General features: G+C 35.2%; 1 protein-coding gene across 1 annotated transcript; it reads right to left on the bottom strand.

Annotated features, from left to right (window-relative positions):
• Nucleotides 1-5,735: 5,735 nt before the first annotated feature.
• On the bottom strand, nucleotides 5,736-14,178 carry LOC18029357. The gene is made up of 7 exons (XM_006414659.2): nucleotides 13,982-14,178; nucleotides 13,746-13,860; nucleotides 13,461-13,541; nucleotides 7,199-7,516; nucleotides 6,981-7,107; nucleotides 6,259-6,876; nucleotides 5,736-6,179 (listed from the first exon to the last, which is right to left on the bottom strand). Exons 6-7 carry the CDS (start codon nucleotides 6,436-6,438, stop codon nucleotides 5,736-5,738), a joined length of 624 nt encoding a protein of 207 aa, XP_006414722.2. The 5' UTR covers nucleotides 6,439-6,876; nucleotides 6,981-7,107; nucleotides 7,199-7,516; nucleotides 13,461-13,541; nucleotides 13,746-13,860; nucleotides 13,982-14,178.
• Nucleotides 14,179-14,443: the final 265 nt, after the last annotated feature.

The raw sequence follows: 14,443 nt of genomic DNA, 5'->3' as shown, positions 1-14,443 counted from the left end.
CTCTCTGTCTCTGTTTTCTTTTGGAGAGAGATTATGATAGAGTCACCGTCGGGCTCGGATTCGCTTGGTGCAGCTCGGGAAGCAATTGGCTGACACAACCACTTGACCTTTTCCTCGTTGGTTTGTGAGCAGTGAATGGATCCCGACTGCATCAACTGAATCGGAGTCTCGCTGGTGAAAAAAAAAACATTCAAATCCAATCAGATCTGAAAGAAATATATTCTTCTCCTTCATATTCATTGTTTTTTGATGTGTAACTTATTTTATGTAAAACCTAGAAAGAAAGGGAAAAAAGGTTTTTTGTTTTTTTGAAATAAATATTTTGTTGTTGATACTTGATAGGCTATTTGGGTTTCTTCAGATTTAGATGATGCTTTCACCCTTTTTTAATCATCTGTGAATTTTTGAATCTTTGTGTTTGTTTTCCAAATGTTGACTCTTGGTTTAGTTATAATTATAAAGTCAATTGATATTATTCAGCCCAGGTTTTGAAACATTTCAGAATTTGATAGATGCCAGAATATTTGAATTCAAGATCTAGGATTTAAATGTGTTTAATTCTTTTATCAATCTGTTCTAACAGTTACTTCTTAACAGTACCCTTTAAGATTTTATTTATAAGGGTAGATATGACGATGAGGAGCTCTCTTCTTGAGAACCTTTAGGATTTATGATTGATTTTACCATGGATATGGTTTGACGATATAATCAAAATGACCTGTTTTGATTAGTAAAAGGTAACAGCCACTTATCACATACAAAATAAAGGGTAATAGTCAAATTGCATTTACCTAGATTATGGTAGGTTTTTCTTTGGTTTTTGTTTTTTGGACAACAATTATGCTGGGTTTTGTGAGGCAAATCTTTTTACCGATTTTGTGCCAGTTTAACATCGTATGGTTCCTTAGCATCTGGATAATAAGTTTATAACTTTATATAGACACACAGATATGTAACTGTGTGTTAAAAATTGAGTAAATACGATTTAATAATCCACTATGTATAAGTATGAAACTATGTGAAAAATTAGCTTTTTCATACATAAAGTATCGATATATGTTTTTTTAGACCTAAATTATACTACCGAGCTAAATTATACATTAACTTAATAAAATTTAAATTACATAATTTTTTATTTTAGCATTAAACCGTATCTATGTGGCTTTCAAGTCTGAAACCAAGTCGTCTACAAAAATCTGATACAATCTAATATAATTTAATACAAAACGATTTGATGGAATTTTTGTCTTCCTCTTTCTTCAACCTCTTGACAATGAATTGGGAATTTTAAAATTTAGGGATTAGGTTCTTAGAATCGATTCTAGAATCTTTGATATCAATGTAATTCAGCTTTTAAATTGTATGCTCTTAACACTGTTCAGTCAAATTTAGTCAAATGTATGTTTTATCACAAAATAAAAGATTAAGTATGTAATTTCAAATTTTATTTAATTAATGAATGATTTAGCACAACGGTATAATCTATACTATAAAACATGTTCAACTTTCTCCAGTTACTTGCTACATGTCCTCTTAAAATATTAATTAAAAAAACTCTTCACATCTGTGTCCAACGCATGAAGAATTCGATATGGGCCCACAATTTCGTTTGATAACTTTTAATTACTGAATAGATGAATACTCTTATTTATAGTGAAGCTTCCCCTTCTCAATTATCCAAGGTTGTCGATGTGGGACAACCTAAAAAACAAACTTTAAAAAAAATTGTCATAGGTATTTATGAACTTGAGTTAAATTTGGATCCTCAATACACCCATATGTCTTTTAGGTCTATCAGTATATACATATTTATACAAAATTTAGTTCATATATATCTAATATAACAAAAACAATCTTAAAATTAAATAAATATTAAAAAAAATAATTAAAATAATTAAAAATTTATATAAAAAATGATCCACTCTTTCCATCTAAGTCACAGATCATCATTTTTAATTGATATACAGATGACATGTGGTGTTTTTTATAATTTAAGATTACAATTTAAAAAAAATTAATAAATTTTAATATCAAGTTTTAAATCTACCAAATAAAATGAACAATTTTTTCATTAATTGATTGATATTGATTGAATATTTTTTTTTATATAATTCTTAATTTTTTATGATATTGCATTTTAAATTAATTTCTAATATTATTTTTTAGACAAAATTTCTAAAATTTTAACACATATAACAAATAACTATTATATTACATTTTTATGATTTCTAAATTTTTTTTGGATTAAAATTCTAAATGATTATATTTATTATATAGATTTAAAATAGTTATAAAAAAATCCGCACGTTATGTGCGGGTATTCTCCTAGTTCAGATATAAAAAACACATCTATGCATACTTCATGTATGAAAAAGTCAGTTTTCCGTAACTATATAAATGTTGTAATTCACACAAAATACTCTGTTTTTGTTTTTTTTTTCATTTGGTGTTTTGTAAGTTTGAGAGAATAAAATTTTAACTTGTTTTTCATTTCATACTCTCATACTTGATACAAAGACACTCTTACAATATATAAAAGAGGCACACAAATTAGTATCAAAAGTTTTAAATGAGGCACACAAATTAGCAAATATCTTAACTCCAAAGTTGTATTTTGTGGCCATATATACCTGTGGAATTCCTTTACATGCCTCGCAAAGCCAATTCAGCTGTTGCATGTCGCCTTTCTTCGCAGCTGCCAGCTTAAGCCGCATATCTAAAAAAATTCGAGATTAAAACCAAATAAAAGAGTTATGTTTCTACTTCACATAACAGATTCAATTAAACCAGAATGGTTTTATGCCTTCTTCTTGTAACAGTTTTTCATGGTTAGACAGTACAAAACTTTCAACACTTACGCCAATCTACTTGAGCCCAACGTCTTGCATGAGAGATGTATCCCCTTCTTCTTTGCCTCTTGCGCGTTGGACCTATGCATGATAAGAAAGTTTTAATCAACATGGAAAGAAACAGATTCCATGAACGTGGGAAAATATCAAGAAAATTACTTGTGGAGTTATTACCAATCATCACTGAAGCATCAGACTGATCTGATTTTGGTTCCTCCAACTTGGCTTTCCACAAAGGGATCACCGCCCTTGGTTGTGCATCCTATATATATCATCATCATCAACATAAAAGAACAAACATATGTGACTCTACAGAATCAAAACAGTTTAAAAAAGTTATAGCTCATGACGTTTCAGGTAGTTTACTAGCCAATCGCTGAAAATACGAAATAAATGTTACAAGAATATACCTCAATGGTGCGTACAATATTACTGTAACCTTTAGCTCTAGCAACCTTAAGGGGTGTTAAAAAATCATCGTTCCGAACCATTGGATTTTCTGCATGGAAATTAAAAAAAAAAAACAGACATGCCAAATGTTAATTGAACACTAAATAGATTACTAATACTTTTCAGTCATCAAATTGTAGAACTTTGAACTCTCAAAATCGTTTAGGGATCGGAAACACGGATTTTACTCTGTTTTCTCTATCTCTTTCTTTCTTAATCAATATTCAATGTATTATACTTTTATGTATTACTTGATTCTTTGTAAATGAAAACCACACACTTTTATTAGATAAACAGTCAGTATTTATAGTTACATGACACACTTTGACTAAGAGACATGTCTCTAGAAGACACCCCATTGTAAAGACACACATTGATCAAGGGACATGTCTTTAGAAGACACCCCATTGTAAAGACACATACATACATGTGTAACTGTTTTGGAGTTACCAAATCTATTCGCACCTTTTCGAATAGTTTGACATAAAACAGTTACCTAGTTATATAATATATGATTTTTATAAAATAATAAAACATGATGAATACTTGATCACATCCAACACTCCTCTTTGATCATGGCTTCATCACTACACCTAGTTCTTCATTGCTTCCTCCAAAGCCTGAGGTTCTTCGGCCATCATAAGACACATCTCGTGTATATGAGCCATCTCTTCAACTTCATTTGTTTGTTGCATCAAATCGTTGATCGATCTGAGTCCTCTTAGACCAACAGATGTTTCTCCTTCTTCAATCGTGTTCTGAACTCCTCTATTTGAGATTTTTAATTGGTTGAATGCATCACTTATTTGATCTACTTGAGCATTTATATCGTTATTTGCTCCTTAATCTCCTTGTTCCCTTGAAGACTTGATCTTGAATGGTGAAAGAATTGATTTCTTCACTTCCTTCTTATCCCAATTCCATGTCTTCTCTTCATCAAATGTCACATCTCTTGACACTTCGATCTTCTCTTCATTGAGTAAGAACACTCTGTATCCTTTTGATTCATTGCTATAACCAACGAATATCCCTTGCTTGGCTTTAGCGTCGAGTTTTCTTCTCTTCTCATTTGGAACGTGTACGTAACATACACACCCAAATATCTTCAAGTGATTAACACTTGGTTTCTTCCCACTTCATACTTCTAATGGAGTCACGCCTTTCTCCAAAGGCTTAGATGGTAGTCTATTTTGCTAATAAGTTGATGTTGCAATGGCTTCAGCCCAAAACTTGTTTGAAAAACTCCTCTCCGTGAGCATCGATCTAGCCATTTCAACAAGCGTACGGTTCTGTCTCTCCGCAACACCGTTCTGTTGTGGAGTGTAGGGTGTTGTTATCTCATGATGTATGCCACTCTTTTGACATAGTTTGATGAATTCTCTTGATAGAAATTCACCACATCCATCTGTTCTAAGCCTTTTGATCTGATTCTCCAATTGGTTCTCCACATAAGGCTTGAATATATTGAATTTTGTGATCACTTCACTCTTGTTCGTCAAAAAAATATACCCAAGTCATCCTTGAGAAATTATCAATAAACGTGAGGAAGTACTTGTTCCCATTTATTGACTCCGTTTGCATTGGACCACACACGTCCGAATGAATAAGCTCCAAAGTTTTGTTTGTGTTGCTTAAAGATTTCTTTGGAAAACTCCTCCTTGATTGTTTTTCCATCTCACAAACATCACATATGTCTTTTATTACTTCAAACTTTGGAAGATCTTCTACAATCTTTAGTGTTTGCATTATCTTCATCTTGTCATAATTCATATGACCAAAATGCTTGTGCCAAAGATTTGTTTGTTCTTCTTTTTCTTCGAAACACTACAAGAAAGATCAGGTTTTACGTCGGCAGATATCGACGTAAAATCGACGTAAAAGAGCATTTACGTCGAATTAACGACGAATAAAAAATCATCGTAAAACAATCGTCGTAAAACCGAAATCGTCGTAAAATCGTCGTAAAATTACCAACCCAGGATCGTCGTAATATCGTCGGAAACTATTCGTCGTAAACTCGACGTAAATTTTCCAACGAAAGTACAACGAAATAAGTCCATCATAAGAACGACGTAAAATCGATGTAAAATTATATCGATTTAACAACGATTAGGAGACGAACAATTTCAATTAAGAAAAATTAATTTTTTAATTATCGATGTTAATTCGTCGTAAAGTTTCGACGTAGATTCGACGTAAACATATTCGACGTAAATTCGTCGTAAAATGTTCGACGTTAGATCGACGTAAATTTACGACGAATTTACATCGATTTATAAATTAATTATTTAATTCGATTTTAATTTAATTAATGAATTTTTAAAATAATCAAAAAATTTAAAATAGAAAAAAACATTTTAAATTAAAATTTAAATTCGAAAATAATTTATATATAAAAAAATTTAATACAAATTGTTTTTTACAAAAAAACCTAATCTACAATGTGATTTCGTAATCGTCGAAGTTGAGATCGACGTCACGAGGAGGCTCTCCGTCTTGGCCGCCCGTCGCTGCTGGACCGTCGTTTCCCGTCTGCACTACCGGAGCCGAAGACTGACCCTGCGTCTGCTGGTCCGATGGTCTACCGGAAGTACCACCGGCCTCAAAGACGCCTCGTGCTCGCTGTTGCCTCGCTCGGATTGCGGTGGTCAACTGCGGAACCGCTTCCGCAATGATGTCGAAGAGATCGTGAATCTCGGTGAGCTCCTGCTTCTGGGCCACTTGCTCATGCCTGAGAGTGGTGATCTCAGCATTGGCCGTAGCAAGCTCCTGGCGAAGATGACTTGGATCCTCCTGCGTGCGAAATCCGGAAGCCGAGGCGGCAGGACAGTCTCTAATAGAGCCCATCCCTAAGGTTCGGCCCTTCTTCTTCGGAGCAACCTACAAATGGAAATAAAATCGTTAATTATTTATTAAGTAATAAATATAATAAATTTTTAAAAATTGAAATAGATCATACCTCCTCGAAAATCTGGTCTTGCTCAGCGACAGTCAACGGTACTTGGATAGTACCGTCAGGTGTGGCCTGGATCTCCCGCTCGGCGATCCGCTGAATAGCGGCATTGTAGATCTCCTCTGACCGAGCGTCGACAAAGCTCCCGTCCCTCTTCCGGTGAGTGGTCTCGAAGAGCTTCGTCATTGGAGGAAGTTCTCCTCCGTTCTCCTCGGCCTACCAATTAATAAACATTAGTCAAAAATATTTAATAAATTATAGCAATAATTAAAAATGAAATAATAATGAAATAATTTATATTTAATTACTTATCATCATGAGACGTCTTCCCGCAAAAGATATTTGGCCAGAAGTGTGCGGGGTCACTAACTTCTGACCGTCAGGACCGACCCGGTTTCGGACGGCCGAACACTTAGCCGCAGTGGTTTGGACATGCGGGTCCAGCCAATACGCCTTCAACCCGTTCCAACAGAAAATGGACATGGAGCTCGGCTTTGCGTCGTCGCCATCGGTCTCCCACTTCCGCTTCCAATCGGAAACGGTGTTGACTAGGCGTTTCTGCGCCTTCAGCCGGAAAGCTTCGCGTACCGTCTCGTTGATCCCGATGTCCCAGTTCCACCGTTGCTGCAAAAGAAAACAAATTAAAAATTATATAAACAATATAAAAGTAAGATTAATTAAATTTAAAATAATTTGAAATGATATAAATAAGATTTAAAAAACATTACCGCGAAGCACTTGTACCAAGTGTCGAACGTCTCTTGCGACACCTTGCTCCAGTTGTAGTGCGGCTCAACGAAATGACTCTTAATTGTGTCGGAAACGCTCCGACCGACACAATTATCCAAGTTAAACCTATGAAACCAAAAAAAAAACATTACATTAATATTTAAGTAAATTAAAGCATTAATTTAAAAAAATATAAAAAACAAAAAATTTTACTTACCAATAAGAGCCTGGTTCCGCTTTTCCGGGAACCAGACGTCGTAAAGCCCCCCCGTCCCGGTAGGGCTAGTAAGTCCTCAACCGTAAATTGGGCATACGGATGAGGAGGGTGGGCTACCGGTTCTTCAGCCGGCGGTGGAGGTGGTGGTGGAGGTGGTGGTGGAGGCGGTGGTGGAGACTGCTCCGCTACGGTATTCGGAACCTGGGAGGCTCCGGAAGATGAAGGGACATCGGTCCTGGTGTTCCCCGAGGCAGACGCCCGGGAAGAGTGTCCGTCCGCCACAAAGTTGATGTAGTGCGTCCTCCGTCGAGTCATCGTCTGCAAAACCGGAAAATTTTTATTTTTGAAATTACAAATTAATTTTAAATTATGATCCTAAATCTAACAAACACCGTAAATCCTTAATCTAACAACTTCTGATCCTAAATCTAACAAATTCCGAGCCTAAACTAATTTCCGACCTAAACCGTTTGTATTTCTAAACTAATTAAAAATAAAAATTAGATTTTAAGTAAAAAAAAATTACCTGATTTTTTGGGTTTGCAGGGAAGCAACGAAGTGAGGAGGAAGCAGGGAGAGGAAGAAGTTGAATGAGCGACGAAATGAGGAAGGGGTGCTTCCATATATATAGAATTTTTATTCGTCGTAAATCCGACGTAAACATGACGACGAATTTACGACGAAATTGTCGTAAATCCGTCGTAAAGGTGCAACCGTACAACAAAGCGAATAAGACAAACACACGTGGCTGTATCTGGGCTTTGCGACGAATTTACGACGGTCAGGGTTAGTTGTCGTAAAATCGTCGTAAAATTACGATGAATTTACGATAAATCCTTATAAATCATAAAAATTATAACGGCTATGTATTTACATATCGTCGTAAAATCGTCGTAATATTACGACGATTTTACGATGGTATGTACGAAAATGATGAATTACAAAAATTGAAACATCCATAAGCACATACAAGCATGTCTATACATGCTAAATGTGGTCTGTATAACTTTCTAGCATGTTTACATAAGATAATCAAGAATTTGGTTTGATCTAAGATAAATCCTTACATCTTCTCTAAATGTATATAACACCTTAAAATTACTTGATAAACACATATATGTCAAATTTTGAAATTTTTTTTTGTTGTTTAGAAAGTTGTTTTACCTTATGAGATGGTAAGCCATATCATTCTCTTCATCTAAATCCCCTCCTGAACCCCAGAAAAGATTGATTATAAGTTTTAGGGGTTACATTTCGTCGTAAACTCGATGGTATTTTACGACGAATTTACGACGAATGGGTGTGATTCGTCGTAAATTCGTCGTAATAGTCAACATATGTCCAAATCAACACTTAAACAAATTTTCTTTTCATTAATTGTCTTTCATTTTTTAAACAAATTTATCAAATTTGACAAATGTTACATTTAAACGTTCAAAGCATGCAATTATATAAATGCCAACATCATACTTAATTAATTAGTCTTCAATATTTTCCTCGTTCTCCTCATCATCATCGTCATCATCACTGCTTGTTTGAAATTCGTCAGCACCTTCTTCTGTTTCGTCCCCATGTAAATCTTCAACTTGTCGATTACGTGGATCAATTAAAAGAACATTTTCTTCAACATCAGGTTCTGTAATGTCGACACAATCATCTTGTTGCATTGGCGGGAGATCTACACCATCAATTATACCCCTTGGAGCAACTTTGACAACCGCCAGCCATGAAATTCCCGTACTCCGAACTCGAGGATATGGAACAAAGGTGACTTGTCCAACCTGATAGCATTCCGTATGCTGGGAAATCGCTTATTTTCCACATAAGCACCGCTCGCATCGTAAAATTTTTACCACTCGAACAGTCATATGTTCGTACTCCAACATGCCACAACTGGTTTAACTCATGTATGAGTGGTTGCAAAAACACATCAAGGGCCCGCTTCGGGTGATTTGGACCAGGGACTAATATACTTAGAAACAAAAACTCTCTTTGCATGCACATATCTGGAGGAAGGTTATATGGCGTAAGAATCACATGCCATAATGAATATTGCCTACCAGACATACCAAATGGACTAAACCCGTCAGTGCAAAGACCAAGATAAACATTTCGCTTAGACCTAGCAAAGTCTGGATGTACGGTGTTAAAATGTTTCCAAGATTTCCCGTCAGACGGGTGAGTCATTTTGCCATCTGTTTGTGAATGTTCTGCATGCCATCTCATCGACGCAGCTGTCCGTTCAGATTGATATAATCTTTTTAACCTATCAGTGATAGGAAGATACCACATTTGTTGGTAAGGAATCTTCTTACGCCCAGCAATTTGCGGTCTATATCTTGGCTTTTGGCAGAAACGACATTCTTCAAGCTTCTCATCATCTCTCCAAAAAAGCATACAATTATCAACACAAACATCAATCATCTCAGAAGGCAATCCAAGACTAAAAACCAGCTTCTGAATTTCATAATACGTTTCAGCAGCCAAATTATCATCTGGCAAGTACTCTTTAATAAGATCTGCCCAATCGTTCATGCAAACTTCAGATAGATTGTGATCAGTTTTTATTGTCATCATCCGATCTGCCAATGATAATTTTGATAAACCTTCCCTACATCCCTCGTACAGAGGCTGTTTTGCTGCGTTTAACATATCATAAAAGCGTTTCGCATCTGCATTGGGCTCCTCAACAGTATCAGCATGTGTTTCATGAAATGCATCAGTAACCATTTCATGCATCCTATCATGATCTTCACCCTGAACTTGACTACTTTGATAATCATTTGACGCTTCAAAATCCACATGTTCTTGATGATTACTACTACTCCGTGCAGCCATCTGACCACTACTTTGACCATATCCCTCTCCATGCTGATACCAAATAAAGTATTGGGGCATGAACCCTCTATTCAATAAATGCTGCCAGACAGTGTCAATAGGAATATGTTTCCTATTTTTGCATTTCACACAAGGACAATACATTTTGCCGCTTTCAATTACAGTTTGCATAAGGCCGGCTTGGTACATGAATATTTCCAATCCGTTTTTGAAGTCTTCAGTCAACGACCCATCACCATTTTTGGGCGTATACATCCACTTTCGTAGATCGTATATAGACATTTCAAAAACAAATATTTGACTTTTTGTTTTTGAAATTTGATATAAATTTCAACTACTAAAAATTTTACTTCAACATTCAAAGACTCAAAAAATTTGTGTCTTTATATGTTTTTTTGGGTTGATGAAATAATGAGAGAAGAAAGGGTATATATAGAATTTTTTGTTTGGTTACCAACATATTACCATTGCATATTTACATCAAATTTACGTCGAAATAAAATTTACATCACATTTACATCGATTTTACGTCAATTACAAGATAGAGGACAATTCGTCGTATTATCGATGCAAATATTACGACAACATTACGACGAAATAAAATTCGTTCTTTATTCGTCGTAATATCGTCGTAACATTACGACGATTTTACAAGGCTTATTTTTTACGTCGAATTTACGACGAAATTTTTGATCGTCGTAAATACGACGTAATATCGTCATAAATTTACGACGACTACAAATCATCGTAAATAATTCGACGGAAAACCCCCTCTTTCTTGTAGTGAAAGCCACATACGCTTCTTCTCTTGATTTTTTTCCAAAGAATTGGAAAACTTCTGTCCTTCATATTGATGTCCAAGATCTTCCTTTTTTAAAAATCTTGAATCACACATTTATTGTCTTCAAAGATGACTCGATATCCGTTGGATATCATTTGAGAGACACTAAGCAAATTTCTTACTAGTTTGGGTACATAAAATACACCTTTGATGACATGATCTCTTTTGTTTGTGGATACTCTTATATCTCCTTTGCCTTCGGACACGACCTTTCCACCGTTACCAATCTTTATGATAATTTTCTTGCTGCGATCCAAAGTGATGAAGTGTCTAACATCTTTAGACATGCGATTGGTGCATCGGCTATCTACCTACCACGTTTCTTCTCCAATTGTTGAGATCTCTTTTTCTTCAACAGCACTAAAGAGCATATGACACTCATCTTCATCTTCATCTTCTGATTCTTCAATACTTAGATGTGCTCTTTCACCTTTTCTAAGTTTACAATCTCTGGCTATGTGCCCTGGCTTGTCGCACACATAACATCTTCTCATCGTTTGCACCTCTTGTGAAATGCTTTCACTTTTCTTTCTGAAATAATCTACCTCATTGTGATTTTTCTTCTTACACACGCCACACCACATGTTGGTCTTCCCATGGCGAATACTTTTTTTGCTTGTTTCCTCCTCTTGAGTCAAGCTTTTCTCCATAAAATGCACACTCATTGATACGATCTTCTCGGAGACTTAAGCGCCTCTCATGCGCTTTCAAAGTACCTATCATCTATGTCATAGAGAGAGTTGATAGATCTTTTGTTTGTTTAAGGACAGTAACGATGCTATCCAACTTTTGCAGCAAGGAGAAAAGAACCTTTTGAACCAATTGGTAATCAGTATTCTCTTCACCATGAACTCTAAGTTGATTACTCATGTTAACCAACTTGGTTTTGAAATCATTTATGGTTTCACTTTCCTCCATCTTCAGATTCTCATATTCTCTTCTCAAGGTTTGAAGATTAATCATCTTTACTTGTGAACTTCCTTGGAACTCCATTTCCAAAGCGTTCTATGCTTCTCTTGCGTTTGATGCGGTAGCGATTCTCGGAAATATTGAATCCAAAACTGCACTTTGAAGGATCTGAAGAGCCATCATATCCTTCATCATTCGATCATCTCTTTCTCTGGTTAACGCCGATGAGTTTTCAGTAGACAAATTCAACATATCTTCATTTTCGATAACATCCCACAACTTTCGTGTTTTCAAGATGGTTATCATCTTGATTTTCCAAAAGCCATAAGATTCACCATTGAAGATAGGAATAACTTGCTGCATAGTTGTCTCCATGTCTCTGATACCATGTAGAACTTTGAACTCTCAAAATCGTTTAAGGATCGGACAACATAGATTTTACTCTGTTTTCTCTATCTCTCTCTTTCTTAATCAACACTCAAAGTATTATACTTTTATGTATTACTTGATTCATTGTAAATGAAAACCACACACTTTTATTAGATAAACAACCAGTATTTATAGTTACATGACACACTTTGACTAAGGGATATGCCTCTAGAAGATACTCCATTGTAAAGACACATATTGACCAAGGGACATGTCTTTAGAAGACACCCCTTTGTAAAGACACATACATACATGTGTACCTGTTTTGCAGTTACCAAATCTTTTCGCACATTTTCGAATAGTTTGACATAAAACAGTTACCTAATTATATAATATATCACTTTTATAAAATAATAAAACATGATGAAGACTTGATCACATCCATCACAAATTGGCAAGAAAGAGATAAATATTCAGATTCTCATATTCTCTTCTCAAGGTCTGAAGATTAATCATTTTTACTAGTGAACTTCCTTGGAATTCCATTTCTAAAGTGTTCCATGTTTCTCTTGCGTTTGATGCGGGAGCGATTCTTGGAAATATTGAATCCAAAACTACACTTTGAAGGATCTAAAGAGCCATCATATCCTTCATCATTCGATCATCTCTTTCTCTGGTTAACGCCGGTGAGTTTTCAGTAGACAAATTCAACATATCTTCATTTTCGATAACATCCCACAACTTTCGTGTTTTCAAGATGGTTATCATCTTGATTTTCCAGAAGCCATAAGATTCACCATTGAAGATAGGAATAACTTGCTGCATAGTTGTCTCTATGTCTCTGATACCATGTAGAACTTTGAACTCTCAAAATCGTTTAAGGATCAGACTACACAGATTTTACTCTGTTTTCTCTATCTCTCTCTTTCTTAATCAACACTCAATGTATTATACTTTTATGTATTACTTGATTCTTTGTAAATGAAAGCCACACACTCTTATTAGATAAACAACCAGTATTTATATAACACACTTTGACTAAGGGACATGTCTCTAGAAGACACCCCTTTGTAAAAACACATATTGACCAAGGGACATGTCTTTAGAAGACACCCCATTGTAAAGACACATACATACATGTATAACTGTTTTGCAGTTACCAAATCTATTCGCACATTTTTGAATAGTTTGACAGAAAACAGTTACCTAATTATATAATATATGACTTTTATAAAATAATAAAACATGATGAAGACTTGATCACATCCAACGCAAATTGGCAAGAAAGAGATTAAAAAAACTTACCACCATGAGATAGAAGTAACTTAACCGTGTTTTCGAGATCAATATTTGTTGCATGGTGCAGAGGAGTCTCACCATTGCAATCTGATACCAACAAACAACACAAAATGTCCAGATTCTACTTTAATGAGTTTCTCCATTTCATTCACCCCAATGAAGAATTAACTCAAAAGACAGTTTGATGAGAGAAAAGTTAACAAGTTTTCATTTTAGGACTAAAGCACAAACTCTGAAAAAAACAATAGAGATGGGAAAAATGGGGAAGAAAGAAGATTCTTGATTAATTACCAGAACGAAAAACATTGACATCGGAACCCAACTAAAGCAGAGTTTTTTCACCATCAAATATCTCTGATTTCGTACAAGCTAAGATTAATGGCGTTCTTCCTTCTTTATCAACCCACTACATCCAAAACACACATTGAAAATTCAGAAAAAATAGAAACCTTACAAGTTTCCGATTTGTAGGGATTTGATCAAATAATTAAGAGGGCTGAAAAGATGTAGTGAGAAAAAAGAAATACCTCGAGTCCTGCATCTTCATGGCCAAGGGATTTGGTATCTTCGATATCCTTGTGACTCACTTGTTCAAACAGTTGACCCATTATCACACAGAATTAGAAATATCAAAATGAAATAAAGTGATGAATGAAAAACAGAAACTCAATTCTATATATAAGATTGCAAAACGAAAAGGGAAACTATTAGGAAAACACCTAACACTTTCATCGAAAATACAGAGTATTTACCTGTTGAATTTCTTAACAACGAAGTGTCCGAGAACGTTAGGAGTTGACTCAGGATACAATAACGCCAAAAATTGCAAGACTTCAAACTCAACCCACTTGGAGATTACAATGGTCATAAAAGAGGCCAAAAGACTGTTGGTGGTACACTCCGCTACCCGATTCAGACCGGTTAAAGACCGAGATCGGCACTCTTAATCCCGGTTTACGACAGTTTTAGCCGAAATGAACCTGGCCTGA

Source organism: Eutrema salsugineum, unplaced genomic scaffold, assembly GCF_000478725.1.
Source record: "Eutrema salsugineum unplaced genomic scaffold, Eutsalg1_0 scaffold_1, whole genome shotgun sequence".
Classification (NCBI taxonomy): Eukaryota; Viridiplantae; Streptophyta; class Magnoliopsida; order Brassicales; family Brassicaceae; genus Eutrema; species Eutrema salsugineum.
Note: the sequence above shows the minus strand (reverse complement) of the source record. Positions and strands in the feature narration are given on the sequence as shown.